Here is a 15,406-nt window from a genome sequence, read left to right on the forward strand (position 1 = left end):
GTATAAGACACAATTCAAAGATATGTTTGTATTATATTTATTTTCTTCTAACCACAAATAAAAATATGTATTACTTACCTCATTCTACTAGTGACAGTATGTCTGAAAAGATCTGTTTTAATATTGAATTGAGGACTTAGACAAAGATTTTAAAATTATATGTTAGGTATATATTCAAAGATAATTTAAGCATGACATACTTTTGAAAATAAATGGATAGCCTATAACCTGCCCTTTATTGAGGAATCTGCCACTGAAATGCTAGGAATCATTTTCCTGTTACTAAAGTGAGACCATCTTGAGATATTTGGCAGAAACAATTTCTGGGCAATTTATTAAAAAGTAATATATTTCCCTCACTAAAATGATAACTGTCTTCATGCTTTCATAGGGAAGAAAGCAAGACTGGTAAATTATCATAAATATTATAAAGTATATTACTTATAATACTTGTAAAGGAAATACAACCAAAGAAAAAATTAAATGTTTTAATAAATATGCAACCCTTTTGAGTTTTGAAATGTTGAAATCCAGTGTAATCTATGTAAAAAATTAGGGGATGTTTTTCCATGGATTCATTTCAGATTCATGATGTGCCTTGGTTCAGATGACTTAGTTCTGAGAAAAATAAACTTTGTAGTAGGGAATTATAAAGAATAAAATGAAAGAAGAGACTATAGCTTGGGACAATAACAAGATTTCATATTATTTTAATTTTGGTTATCTGAACTGCCTCTCGTCCATTTTGTAATACAAAGTCTTCAGCTTGGCCGTGTACTGGAGCAGATGAATAGTTTTTCGGACTGGCAAATCAAGTAGACATAGGTGGCATGTCTTTTCTCCTTGTGTGATATACCTCCCATCATGGAATTTTTTTTTTTTTTTTTTGAGACGGAGTCTTGCTCTGCCGCCCAGGCTGGAGTGCGGTGGCCGGATCTCAGCTCACTGCAAGCTCCGCCTCCTGGGTTCCCGCCATTCTCCTGCCTCAGCCTCCCGAGTAGCTGGGACTACAGGCGCCGCCACCACGCCCGGCTAGTTTTTTGTATTTTTTAGTAGAGACGGGGTTTCACCGTGTTAGCCAGGATGGTCTCGATCTCCTGACCTCGTGAATTTTTAATAACATTTTTAAATCCCAGAAACCATTGAACTATCTTGAATGCAATATATGTAGTATATACATCTATTGAAAATGTCTTTTGTGTTTGGACTTCTAACACAGTACACAGTTTACTGATTTGTCCACTACTCACAAGAATGTTTGGCTTCAAATGAATTCTAAAGGTGCCTTTATGTGTGTAGAAAGTTGTCAAATGCTGAAGTGCTTAGCTCTGGATTTTGTATTCAGACTTTTTAAACATTAGTGTATCTGTAAGTATTTCTCAGTTGTTTTGTGAGAGTTAGGTTACTGTTTCAAAATAAGTACATAAGAGAAATTGTAGCCCTATATTTACCTATATGACACAGCCAGAAGGCAAAGTCAGAATGATGGGCCAAGGAAGAAATGTAGCTGGCCAACCCTGGCATCACTTTGAAATTTGCATTTATTGGGCCATTTTCCTAGAGCTTTGTTTTTGTCTTTTTAAACTGTTCCATAGAAGTCAGCCAATGAATATCACAAAAGGGGACCATTCCAGGTATGGCTGTGCAGCTTACTACCTGCATGTCTTTGTGTTAAGTCTCAACCAATTTGAGTTACAATTTTTTTATCTGAAAAATGCCAGTAATATCACCTACCCTACCTTGCAACATTGTTGTAACAGTTGATGATATTGTATATAAAATACACTTGCTATGATAGCATTCTTTTTACTTTTGTAAATGTTTGAAATTTTCATTTCTTTTTTTCCCCAGAACTTTTTCTTTCCCCCAGAGCTTTTAATGCTGTCATCTTCCCTCTCTCTCTACTACCACTAATTTAGCTTAGGTCCTCATCTCTTCTGTTCTCTAAACTGGTCTCCCTGTTTCCACTTTTACCCCTTTAAAGCCCTCAATCTTGTATAGACCTGTCACAGGGTCTCAAGAGTCCTTCTTAGTGAAGTATCAGTTTTCTGAGTCTTTGCAATTTCCTGACTGCATAGGAAAGCAAAAATCGTTATGATTTAAAAGTTGTTACTACTACTGCTAATTATTATTATAGAAATGTTTATTGAACATTTACTGTGTGGTAAGCACATTTTTTAGCACTTAACATTATCAATTTATTGAATCCCAAAACATAACTATATGTATGTGCTATTATCTCCATTTTACAGATGAAGAGGCCAAGGGAAAGTGAAGTTTGATAACTTGCACAATTTCACACACCTAGTATGTGGCAGAGCTGAAATTCCAACCCAAACTTCCATCAGAGAGTAAAATCCAAGTTCTTGTATATGTCATACAAGGGCTCCATGATCTGCTGCCTGGCTCATTACCACCCATGATTCTGAATTTCCTGCCTTACATGGCATTCTCTAGAATCACTGAGCTTCTCATTGCAGCTCTATCTGTTTCTTTCTCATCTAGGCAGCTGCTCTTCCTCCTTGGCTTCATCCCTCTCTGCTGGCTCCCTTGGGCTCAATGGCCTCCTTACCACTTCAGTGCACCAGGCCTGTTCCCACCCTGGGCCATTGTTCTAGGAAAGAGCCTTTCTGAGCTTGACCTCAGAAGACCTTTTTTTTTTTTTTGAGAGTCAGTGTAAGTTATGTAAATTATTTATTGATGACAGAAGAACACTATCTTAGTCCAGTTTTTGTTACTATGACAGAATAGCACAGACAGGGCAATTTATATAGAAAAGAAGTTGATATCTTACAGTTCTAGAGGCTGGGCAGTCCAAGGGCATGGCATCACCATCTGATTAGGGTATTTGGGATGCATCATCCCAAACGATGGAAAAATGGAAGGTCAAGTGAGCACATGCAAAAGAGAAAGCATGAGGGGCTGGGCTCACTTTATAACAACCCACTCTTACGGTAACTAACCCACTCCCACCATAACAGCATTAATTCATTCATGAGTGTGGAGCCTTCATGACCTAATTACTTCTCACAGGCCCCCACCTCTTAATACTGTTACAATGGTAATTAGACATCAACATGGGAAAATACATTCTTCGATTGACATCCTACCTCTACCACTTATTAGCTTTTAGACCTTATGCCCTCTCTGAACCTCAGTTGCCTCCTCTATAAAATGATCATAAAACCCAATGTCCTGCCTTCTTAGAGTTCTGGAGTTCTATGAATAATCTCTACAAAGAGCAGGTGCCTCTTGAAAAGCATGATTCTGGAACTAAGGGGGTGTAAAATAACATATGCTTCCTTTACATTGTTTTTTCCTTCTTCTGCTTTTATTTCCCACATTTTTATTTTCAAGATCTCCACATGGTTTGATCACCACCACAGCACCTATTCTAGCTATTGGTAACAATTTATTCAGTAACATCATCCATATGCTCCCTGTGCCCCAGCATGTTTCATGGGTGTTGTTTTGGGCCACTCAGGTCATTTTCAGATTGTTCATGAGTGAGCAAAATGTTTACTTGCATTATTCTCAGTTAGGGCCATGTCCAGGGAGCTGTCTGTGTTGAATAACAGCATTCACTTTTGATTTAAGAATTTTATCTAGCTAGATCAAGAAATAGCTGATGGTGACTCTGGAAATCCTTGTCTCAAGTTATTCATGCTAAGAAATACCACAAAAGAACCCTGGGCCCCAGTTTCTCACTTTCCTCTAACTGGAATATTGCACAAATTTCCTTGCCCTTCCCTGTCCCTCCAAGACACGTCATGCTGACACCTTGCTCCCATAACCCAGGCACGGTGTAGCTGGGGTTGCTGCAGCAACAGCACACACAGAGTAACATTCCCCAGTAACTACAGTGGCTGGGATGTGAGTCAGTTGAAAATTGCGCTGGGTTTTTATTAGTGTATGATGCAGTCCCATGTCATCTACAGTTCCTAGCCTGTCCAAGACTTACACGGGATGATGCGGAACACTCCATGCCAATCACCTTCAAATGTTAGATGGTCAAGGGTTCTCTCACTGAAGTCACTGCAGTTGCTGGTTCCTTCCACAGCACCCCTTACTAATATCTACAGTAAGAAGCCAAAAGTAAAACTCAGGCCCCACTGCTGGAACACCATTTCTACTATTGCATATCCTGTGTACCTAAAAAGCAACAGTGAACCCTGGTTGATGATCAAGAAGCCCCTCTTTTTGCCCAGGGAGTTGGACGATGGTTAACATCCCAGAAGACATATTTTTAACCCAGTTGCTGGGAAGAACATGTGCTGAAGATTAAGGATGGAATCACTGTAATTCTCTATGGGAACTCATGAAAGTGGAACTTGCCGTTTAATACTGATTGACACTGAGCACAGAGTTATTGGTGGTTTCTAATGTGGGATTTGGTTTATTTTTCAGACACGGAGATGACTTGATTGTGACTCCATTTGCTCAGGTAAGCACAGCTTTGTGAATGGGCAGGTTTCTCACAGATGTAAAAATTTAATTTGGGGGATTAGTTCAGGTTATTAATTTAATTTAATTTTAAATCAAGCACAACTATAAATACAAATTCTTGGTTCATTCAAGCAGTTCAAAAGCACTGCTAGAGAAAGTGGCTTTGGCTATATTAATCTGTTTCTTATAAACCCATAGAACCAGACTGTCTTTGCTTCAAATAACAAATTAGCTAAGGGGAATACTTAATTGGGCCCATAGTTCCTTAACTGACATAAGCACTAGAAGCAGAAAGCTATATCATGGCTTAAGTTAGGTTTAGTATAATTAGGTATATGATCAGTGCTTGAAATTCAATATTCCAATTCAACCTAATACCTTATTTATCTCTTTTTTACATATATCATTTGTACAGAGATTTAGCTGAGTGATGTGTCGATGTTTACTTCTTCCTTCTAGGCATACAAATCATGAAAATACTTTAACCACATGACATATATGCAAGCAGGTGATAACATGATCTAAAATGTTTTGGAATATATATATGAAAGAGTTGATGACCAGATCTTCTATGTATAGACCAGTACTTCTCAGCCCTACCTGCATGTTAGATTAACCTAGAGACCTCTTATCCCAATGCTCAGGCTGCAGCCCTGGTCAATTAAATCCAAAAATTTGGAGATCTGATCCAAACATCTGTATTTGGTAAAGGCCTCAGTATTTTTCCAGTGTGCAGGAGAAGTTGAGAGTCCCTGGTATAGACAACTAAGGGCAGAATAAGATAAAACTGATTTAACTGGGGCATGAAGCAGGTTTAAAACCAACACTGACGAGTAAGAAATGTTAAATACTGAAATGCAAGTAATACTGAGAGGTTGTAAAAATTATAATCAGTCCTATATCATACATCAGGGTGCTCTTGCACCTTGGACAACTCACTTAAATTTTCTGAGTCCTCTTTGTTTTCAACTGGTAAAGTTAGGGGACTGAGCTGGATGAAAGGCAGTCAGATCTAGTTAAAACCCTTTCACCTCTTCTTGACAACTAAATGGACTTGAGCAAGTCACTGAACCTTTCCAAGCCTGATCTCTTCCTCTGTTAAATAACAGTTCCAAGAGTACCCACCTCATAAGGTTGCTAAGACACTGAAATAATACCATGCTTGTAAAATGCTAGGCACAATTGCTCAAAAATATAATATAAAACTTTGTCATTGGTTTAAATGTATAGAGCCGAAAATGTTCTTTCTTTTCTAAAATGTCACAAGTATTATTTTTTAAATGGATTACAGGGTTTAGATAGTAGGATTATGTATAGTTCTACTTTTTAAAACTTTCCAAACTTTCATTACTGTAAGTTAGACCTACAATATAATCAATTCATAAGTAACATAATGTATAATAGTTACTTTTTAAATTAATGCAGGCAATTAAAAATAAAATACAACCACCATCTTTTTCAGATGGTTAACATCTTGTTTGCTGAAGGTTTTGCTGGAGATCATGAATTCTTTCTAGTATCTGTATTTCTGTGTTCAAAAATTTTACACTTGTATGATTTAATTATATTATGTGATACCAAAGTGTTATAAAGTTAGGGGTTTTTAATTGATTACTATTGAAAACATGGCTGGGTGTGGTGGCTCACACCTGTAATCCCAGCACTTTGGGAGGCTGAGGTGGGTGGATCACCTGAGGTCGGGAGTTCAAGATCAGCCTGGCCAACATAATGAAACCCTGTCTCTACTAAAAATACAAAAAATTAGCTGGGCGTAGTGATGGGTGCCTGTAATCCCAGCTACTTGGGAGGCTGAGGCGGGAGGATTGCTTGAACCTGGGAGGTAGAGGTTGCAGTAAGCCAAAATCATTCCATTGCACTCTAGCCTGAGTAACAGAGCAAGACTCTGTCAAGAAAGAAAAAAAAAGAAAGAAAACTTACAATTCTGTATCTAAGACCTGAGAGAGAGGTGAACAGACAAAATATGACATAGCAACGTAAGTAACATCACCAAACAGAACCAATCATTCCAGTTTGAGTTCATTCAAGTAGCTATTCTTGTTTCTAACCAAATTATCTAGGTATTATTATAAGAAAAAATATATAAATAATAAAAAATGAAAAAAGATCTGTGTATGGCATATGTTCTTTTATATCAAGTAGTATTTATTAATCTGCAACAAATAGATTAATAAATTGGACTTGAACCCTATCATCAGTGCTCTTAAATTCCAAGGAAATCTAGTCTTTTACCTAATTAGACATTTTCTGTAGTGTACCTATAATCTCCAAGAAAAAAAAAACAGATTTAATTTCAAGATATTGGGAAATACACACACACACACACACACACACACACACAATTTAGTTTTTATATATATATATTATTTATATAATTACATATATATTATATATAATAATTATATATAATATATGAATATATATAATTATATATATATAATTTAGTCCATATTAGTAAGCTATTTAAATAAAAAAGATGTGTACTTAGTATACTTGAAAATAGAACTTGGAATATAAATCAACTCTGTATAATTTATAGGCATATCTGATGCCCAAAAATAATCCCATAATATATTAAGACTTTGCTTATGATTAGCTAAGTGACTCACAATACCTTGTAGAGAGTGGTCATTACTCAAGAGGCTGCTGATTTTTTTTTTTTTAAGTGGCTTCATCACGATTTTCACAAATGGCCTTTTACTGGAGTATAAGACCTGGAAAGCCCCACTAGAATTAAAAACAAAACAAAACAAAAAACTGTTAAACCCTGAAGAGTTTCACCACTGGTAGAGCATCTATGGGGAGGTGGGTAAGAGAGAAGTCCCAGTGAGTACGTTTAAGTGGCCTTCTCTTAAACCCTGTTGGACGTGATTGGCATATTTTGCTGACCCAATAACTAACTCCTCAAATTTTCTTTAATACAAAGTAGAACACTTACCACTTAACGGTAAGCACTATTTTAGCATTAACTATTTAAAACTAAAAACATAAGATATTATGTCACTTGAAGTGATACCAATCTAATTTGTCCTGATATATCATAATTGCTTTCACCAAAGGACAGCAAACAACTGATTTTAGAAAAGTCACTCAGAAAAATATTTAGCCAAGTAGGCCAAAGAATTATCCACTTTTCCTAGCATGCTTTGAAGATTGGAATTTTACACTAAACCCTAATGAAAAAGCTATGCTTCTCAAAAAAAAAAAAAAAAATGAAATAAAACCTTTTTGCATAAAAAGTTTAGAAAAAAATAAGAAAAAGAAAAGGAAAATTTTCTAAAATTCCAAACCCCAAAATAACTGCTACTGACATTTTCCTTCATACCCTTTAGATTTATTTTTCTGTGCATATTTTCTTTCCTATGGCTCCTAAAAATGGCCCTCCCCTGTCGAAAGTGTTCGAAGATCCTCTCTCAAATCCATCTCATCTTCTGCCTCTTCTTGAGAACTCATTTCTTTATGCCTGAGTCCATCTCCAAAACACAAAAGGATCTCTCCCTGGTCTTTCCAAATCATGGTTTCCTTTGACCGTGAGAAGAATAAAATCCTAAAATAGAGGAGAATTCAGGAAGCCATGCAAAGATATATTGAACATTTTTGACCAGGCTAAAGCCTGAAACATCTTGGATAGATGTAATTTTCAGAAAGGATCCTATAGTATCTCTCCACAGTCTATCCCATTGTCTAAAACACTGTCAGGGCTAGAAATTCTTGCTGGTGTTTAACCTAAACTCTTTTCCATCTCTGATTTCTTATGCTTTCCCTTATAAGCTCAGAATCCCTTTGGTCCTCAGAGAAAGTGACAGCTTTAAATTTTTTTTATTTCAATTGTTAAAGTATTCTCTTGTGTTTGTTTTGAAATCTTTTGGTGTGGGTGTTTCCTTAGGCACGAAGGCTAGAGAGGAATCCCACTGGAGTGCACTCAGCAACTGACCGTTTTTTCTTGGCCAGAGTTATTGGGGGCCAAGGAGCACTAAGGAGGCACAATGCTGATAAACTGTAGGAAACCCTTCTCTGCAGACAGCTGCCTCCGGACTCAGTGATCCCAGGATTTGTGACACAACTACCCTGTAGTAAAACTCTAAGTTGACTAGAATTCTCATGTGGAAGTGTGTAATGTTAAATGAAGTAGACTCTGATGAAAGAGAAAACAGGGAAACCCAAGCATTATGCTGGATCCCTGGAGAAACCCTCACATCTTTCAGACTAAGGAGATATTCCTGATTTGAAAATACAGAGGCAGGAGAATAACTTGAACCCGGGAGGCAGAGGTTGCGGTGAGCCGAGATCGCGCCATTGCACTCCATCCTGGGGCACAAGAGCAAAACTCCGTCTCAAAAAAAAAATAAAAATAAAAAAATACAGGGTAGGAACAACAACTACATCTTTTTACCTTTACTCTAACCAAAGTACAGCACCTGGGAGACTTCTAGGATAAAAAATGCAGTAGTTATTAATACTATAGAATATTACCATTTAGTTGGTAATAAAATATAACCAATATTCTCATATCCCTGCCTGTCCCTCAGCCACTTCACCCAGCAGCAACAATCTTGTGGCCTCATCACCATCCCCAAGCTTGCAGACTGTGCTAGGCCCTCCCTGCCAGGCTGTGAAAGAAGATAGTCACCTCGTTTCATTTGGTGCTAATTTTTTAGCTTTTCTTTAGCCTTAATTAGTTTAAATTACAGCTACTATCTTCTGGACATCTAAGTTCTTTTTACGATCGAACCGTATAAAATTGTCTATCAACCATTTCTGGTGTACAAACCAGCAATTTCATACGGTTTAAACAAAACATAACTTGGAAAGAGATTTTCTTTTCATAAAAATGACCTTTCTATTTTGTAAATAAGCATAACTTGACTCCGGCTTTTTCCGGAGGTAAGACCGAAGTGATGAATCTCTTCCAGCGCGGGTTGCCGCTGTCTCCACCGCCAGTGGCACCTCCACCTCATGGTCTGTGTTTTACCGCCATCTAGTGTTAGCAAGTGTATATGGTTACGAAAAACAATCCTCAAAACCATTTATTTTCCTCTTTTTCTTAGGCTGTAATGTTCAGCTGTTTAAGTGTTAAATGATAACTGCATTTTCCTGCTATTTTCAGTGATTCCTACTGTTTAATAAATGTTTAGAAGCACCTAAGGAGATCCGAGAGTAGTGTATGTAAATAACATTGAATTCTTCCCCATGGGCCAATACATGGGCTAATAATCTTTGTCTAAAATTTTTCTGTAAAACTACCAGTATTTCTTTCCTAAGGAATATATATTTCTCATGATTCCCAATGTATTTTTGACATTTACTGGCTATACTTTTGCTTGGGGGGGCAGAAGAGAAAGAAATGACCTTAATTTTCTAACCAATGAGCTCTGTGGAAGAAACCTCAGGGACCTTTTTGGTTAGCAAGCATTAAGAAGTAAGGACAATTGTAAAAGGAGCATTAAAGCTTTTACTACAGTTCTTAAAGAGTCGAATTCAGGGGAAGTGAGGGCTGCCCTGAACAAAGCAAAGATCAATGAAATTTTAATTTAGGGGCTTCAGTAAAACGGTTTATAGTTCTCCCCACAGCCTACAGTAACAGATGCTCCCTCTTTGTGCCCTGCAATGAAAGTGAAAGCTTAAAAGACTAACACAGTGATAACAGTGATGACGACACCAAGAGTCAATCAGCGAGGCCCAAGACAACACCCCCTTATAAGATTTGTCTAGAAATGTTATTTACACTTCTGCCAATAAATAGCATACATGTCATACTGTAGAAGATAATAGTTAACACCAAACGTAAAATTTATAAAATACTGTTTGTCCTACTGCAAAAAAAAAATAAAATAAATAAATAAATCCACACACACAATAAATAATCTAATACTGGCATGCATAGGAAATAACTTCTCTACCAGGTTATTTATTGCAACGGTGTTTGTCAAAAATCAACTTTAAGACAGAAAACCTAAAAGCTGATTGCTAGTGGCCAGGCAACTGAAAGTCTGAAGGAGAGACTGGTAGACAGATTTCTTTTTTCACTTTTTATTTTGAAGTATTTCATATATATAAGAGAATATAGCTGGTAATTATGTAAAATATAAAGAATAATACTAAAATGAACAGTTTAGGAAATAGAACAGTATCAGTATTTTAATGTCCCCTGAATGTCCCTCCCCAGGTTAATCTGTTTCTATTGCCTCTTTTCAGAAATAACAATAATTTTGATTTTTATCTCAATCATTGAAGGGGAGACTTTTTGCTTTGTACTCTTTTGTTTAAATTCTGAAGCATGTCAAGATATAAATTATACAAAAATAAATTTTAAACTAAAAACCAAGACAAAATAATATTAAATTAGATTATTTATTAAATTAGTATTATAACAGAGGCAAAAACTCCTCTACAGAAATTTTTCTTTTCGTGACTGATGTTTCCTTTCAAATGGCCATAGAAAATAAGTTGCCTGCAGCTCTATGCCTATTTACCCAGCTGTCAACTGCAATGAACTTAACTATTATGTATGGGAATAAAACTCTCAGAATTCTGGAGTTAAACATTTTGCCTAGGAAAGGGATCAATTAGCTGGTGCAATGATTTTATCTTAAAGTCTTCATTAGTGTGTTTGATATTCACTTCTTAAAACATAAATTAAGCCTGCATGATTTAATGACAGTGGATCATTTATCCGATTTACTTCTGCATCATTCAATATTTCATGCCTAATGAAAGACATCGTGATCTGATGTCAGCAGTTGGCTATTTGAATACTCCATCATAGGCAGCGTGACCTTTCAGAGCTGTGGGTTGTTTATATGAGATAATGAGCCAGGTTTTTCCAGTGACTGAGTTAATCACGGTTGGCTTAGGAAGCAGCATTAACTCCTTTAGGGGAAAATGCTGTACGTCACTGTCCCAAAGTGTACACAGCTCTCCATTGACTTATACAAACGAACATCAATTTCATAATCAAAAACAACAACAACAAAACAGAGTCTGGGACATTTTTGTCTTAAAAAAAAAAAAATTAGACTGATTTTAGTCTAGGTCCGCGCCAGATGAAAAGTTTCTGAAAACAACTCTGGAACCCTTGGAGCAATTAAAAAATTGGACTCTTGAATTACCAATGCTAAGCATTAAGTAAATTTCCCATGTGCATGCCAAGTCATTAAGTCAAAAGTAACGCTGCCATCATGGGCTAATATTGGCTGAATGCTTTCTATTTGCCAGGCACTGTTCTTGGCACCAAACCTGTCATTCCATATACTCCTCACAATTCTACGAGGTAGGTATCACCATCCCAGTTTTCCAGGTTAGGAAGCTGAGGTACAAAGAGGTTGCATATCTAGTCCAAGTTCACACATTTACTACATAACAGAGCCAGACAGTCTGGGTTGTTACATAATACCTACTCAGACATTTGGAATCTGTGTTTTACATAAACTTAGCACTCTAGCTGTCACCCAAATCACCTATAATCCCATCTAATATGGGTTTGACCCTGGGGAAACTTGCCTATTTCAGGAAAAAGAGAGGAGGGAAGAAGGAGAAAAGGCTCTTGGAACCTTCTCCTAGGCTCACTTCCAGTCCGTTGGCTACTTTTTAGTTCCACATGGAATTAGAAAAAGTGACTGTTAGAGATAGTGATGCCTATTGGTCCTGCCTTGTCATGTGTGTGGGCATGTTGTGTCTATGTATTCATTTAGTCAACCAATTTTTATTGAGTATCTTCTGTGTGCCAAGCATTGTGCATGTACAGGGCAGTAGCATTTTACATAGGAAATGCATCCCTGAGAGTTTCTTACAATGCACAATTCAGATAACCTTAACAAAAGAAAGCAATGTCTGCTTACTAGCTAGAGTAGCCATGTAGCAAAGGTAGAAAAACAGTTTAAAATTCACTTCACTTGACAACTTAAAATTATGGGATTCTTAATCAGTTTTTGAAGAGATCTGGGAGTAGGGAACTTTTTTATCCCTAAAGTGAGATTTATTAGCATTTTATATTATACTATTTGAAATGTGCATAAAATGCAATCATGTTATCTGTATATCGCCTGGAATATTGTCTTGGTGACTAAGGAACCCAGAAATACTGTGGAAACTGCTGCTACTGTCACCATATTCACAGACAATAGGGAGAGATTTCTGGGAAATCCCTGCAGTCTGGCCTCTCTGGATTTCCTGTGGATACCTACAAACTTCACTAAGTGTTGGGAGATTCTTTAGTGGTATATGAAACTAAGTTTCAAGCAATATCAAGTTTTCTCTTAACAAACCATTTTCAAGTGTATTTAAAATGGCCTTAGTTCAAGAAGTTTCAAGAATCCTTTCTTGTTGTAGGTCTTGGCCAGTCTGCGAACTGTACGAAACAACTTTGCTGCATTAACTAATTTGCAAGATCGAGCACCTAGCAAGTAAGATATCCTTTTTTCCCCTCTTTTTGCTGAACTTTTATATAAGTTTTCTCAACTTGATTGAACCCAAGGCAATATGTTAGACTTCTCTGTGTTGTTGCCACGTTGTCTAACCGTGTATACTAAGTCATATGATGTCCTGTTAATTTTCTATAAATACTTTGTGGTGATGGTTCTAATATCAGAAATGAAGCAGTATGACAAATAAATATGGTGATTCCATCTGTCAGAAATCATCTGGCATGATCAGTCCTCTGCCCAGTTATTTACACTCAGGGTAACTTTATAGTTTTGGCTTACTTCATAAATTAACCGTGGGTGAATAATCTCATCACACCTTAAGATCAGCTGAAAGTCATCCTCTCAGGACAACGATGATTTGGAGAAGTGACATCTCATAGCAAAGACCTTTGATTCTCCTGCTGTTACTGACTTTCAGATCAGCAGCATTCATGGAGCAATTAATAGAATAGTGGTTTATATGACAACAGGGAAAGCATTTGAAAGATGGGAAATGATTATCATTTCAGGTTCTTGATAAAGGCAAAAAAATCTAAAAAGATAAAAGTAATTTTTCAATATTAAATGGAAAACTGGTTTGCTGTTATTTCAATGTCCTTTTTTTAAAAAAAATCTGTTATTAATAAGAAATAAGATATTAAAATACAAACTTCAAATAATTTTCCAGAAGGAATAAAAACATTTAAATCAATATTAAGAGGATAGTGAATATAAGTATATTATAACTTTTTTTTTTTTTTAAATGGAGTCTTGCCCTGTCGCCCAGGCTGGAGTGCACTGGCGCGATCTTGGCTCACTGCAAGCTCCACCTCCTGAGTTCACGCCATTCTTCTGCCTCAGCCTCCCGAGTGCCTGGGACTACAGGTACCCACCACCACACCAGGCTCATTTTTTTGTATTTTTAGTAGAGACGAGGTTTCACCCTGTTAGCCAGGATGGTCTCGATCTCCTGACCTTGTGATCCACCCGCCTCGGCCTCCTAAAGTGCTGGGATTACAGGCGTGAGCCACCGCGCCCGGATGGAACTACAACGTATCTAAGTGTATAACATTTCATAGTAGTTACTACTTCTTAAAAACAATGAAAAATCTGAACTTTCCATTTCATAATAATAAAATTGACCTCCCAAATTCACAGTTTTTATTATCAAAAATAGCTCTGGTCATTATTCAAGTACTTCTTGTGATAGGAAAAAAAGTTTTAAAAAATCAATATAAATGTAACAATGCAAGTTATTGGAATGGAACCCATTAGATTCTGTTTTTCCAGATAATGAATTTTCACAGTCCTATTCTCTCAGCCCGAACACTTCTCATCTTCTTCTTCCTCTCTTCATCTACTGAGCTAATTGTCATTCATTCTTTGGATTGCAGCTTAAATAAAATTCCTTTTGGAGCACTGCCCCTGGCAATACCCAACATAGACACACTCACAAGCCCTAATCAAAGTGACGTGCCTTTCCATCTCTGTCTGGTTGTACCTTGTACCTGATTCCTGTGTTAGCACGTATCTCTCTGTGCTCCTGTTGCCTGTTTGTCTACTGGAATGCTCCTGAACACTGTCAGTTCCCAGTGAGTAGGAATGTAGTTGGTTCACATTTGTATTCCATGTGCCTAGTATAATACAGAGTCTTATCAGTCTGCAAAGGCCTGTTCACTGAAAGGGTAAAGTAGTAACTCAGCATGTAAAATCTGAGGGCATGCTTTGAGGTACCCCTTCATTACCAATCACATTTTCCATGTAACATGGCCGCACAATATCACACTGACCTCAGCGGCCCCCTTGGGCTTTGGGGATTTGGTAGCTTATAAGATCAGTCACCCCCCCCTTAGAAAGTCTCAGCTCTGCGGAAGAAATGAAGTTACTGGTTGTCACTCGCAATCTTTTTAGTCTTGAATTTTACCCGGGAAACTGGGATTTTTGTCTTTAAAAGGTGAACAAGAAACTCCGTTTATGCTTCCTTTATATATAGTCACCTGGATACCAGCATTTAAATCTGTGGCAGGCAGGCAAATAGTTGATCAGTCAGGCTCCAGAGATGATCTGAGGCCTGTTTCTCTGCAAGACAGAAGTTTTCAGCTGACATACAGGGACAGAACAGATTGAAATGGCAAGGAGGAGCTAGAAGAAAACAGAAAATCATAGCTTAAGCCTGAACTTCCTCTCTGCCTTGACAATGCCCAGGGTGACATCTAACCAAACAGTGTTATCTGGCAGACTCTAAGTAAAGGCCACTGTGGTCTTCCTTTTGGTCAATGCAAATTTGTGCCTCCATTACTGATTCAAACCAAATCGGCTTCTTTGGGTATCAGAATAGTAGGATTCAATCTATACACAGCTAAACTCAACTCTGTTCAGCGAGAACAAAGTGCTGTAACTCTGCCTCATCACATGATGACCCTGGAGGAACCAGAACTTTCTCGCTAGGCACTCACAGAGCCGCTAGAACATTTCCAAGCTCATCCTTGGATTTTGTGGAAGGCATGTGCTGCTTTGCACAAGCCACTTTTTTTTTTTTT

General features: G+C 37.3%; 1 protein-coding gene across 22 annotated transcripts in view; it reads left to right on the forward strand.

The window, feature by feature from the left end:
- LOC105499433 (phosphodiesterase 4D) overlaps positions 1-15,406 on the forward strand; it is a 1,582,997-nt gene that overhangs the window by 1,353,058 nt on the left and 214,533 nt on the right. For 19 of the 22 annotated variants that reach the window (XM_071097867.1, XM_024786952.2, XM_011771983.2 and 16 more), the window contains 2 exons: positions 4,408-4,444; positions 12,793-12,866. In XM_071097867.1, the coding sequence (XP_070953968.1) occupies positions 4,408-4,444; positions 12,793-12,866 (111 nt within the window). The remainder of the gene's footprint in view (positions 1-4,407; positions 4,445-12,792; positions 12,867-15,406) is intronic. The other 3 variants (XM_071097875.1, XM_071097874.1, XM_071097873.1) reach the window with 1 other exon arrangement.

The sequence above is a fragment of the Macaca nemestrina genome, chromosome 6 (genome assembly GCF_043159975.1).
Source record: "Macaca nemestrina isolate mMacNem1 chromosome 6, mMacNem.hap1, whole genome shotgun sequence".
Lineage (NCBI taxonomy): Eukaryota > Metazoa > Chordata > Mammalia > Primates > Cercopithecidae > Macaca > Macaca nemestrina.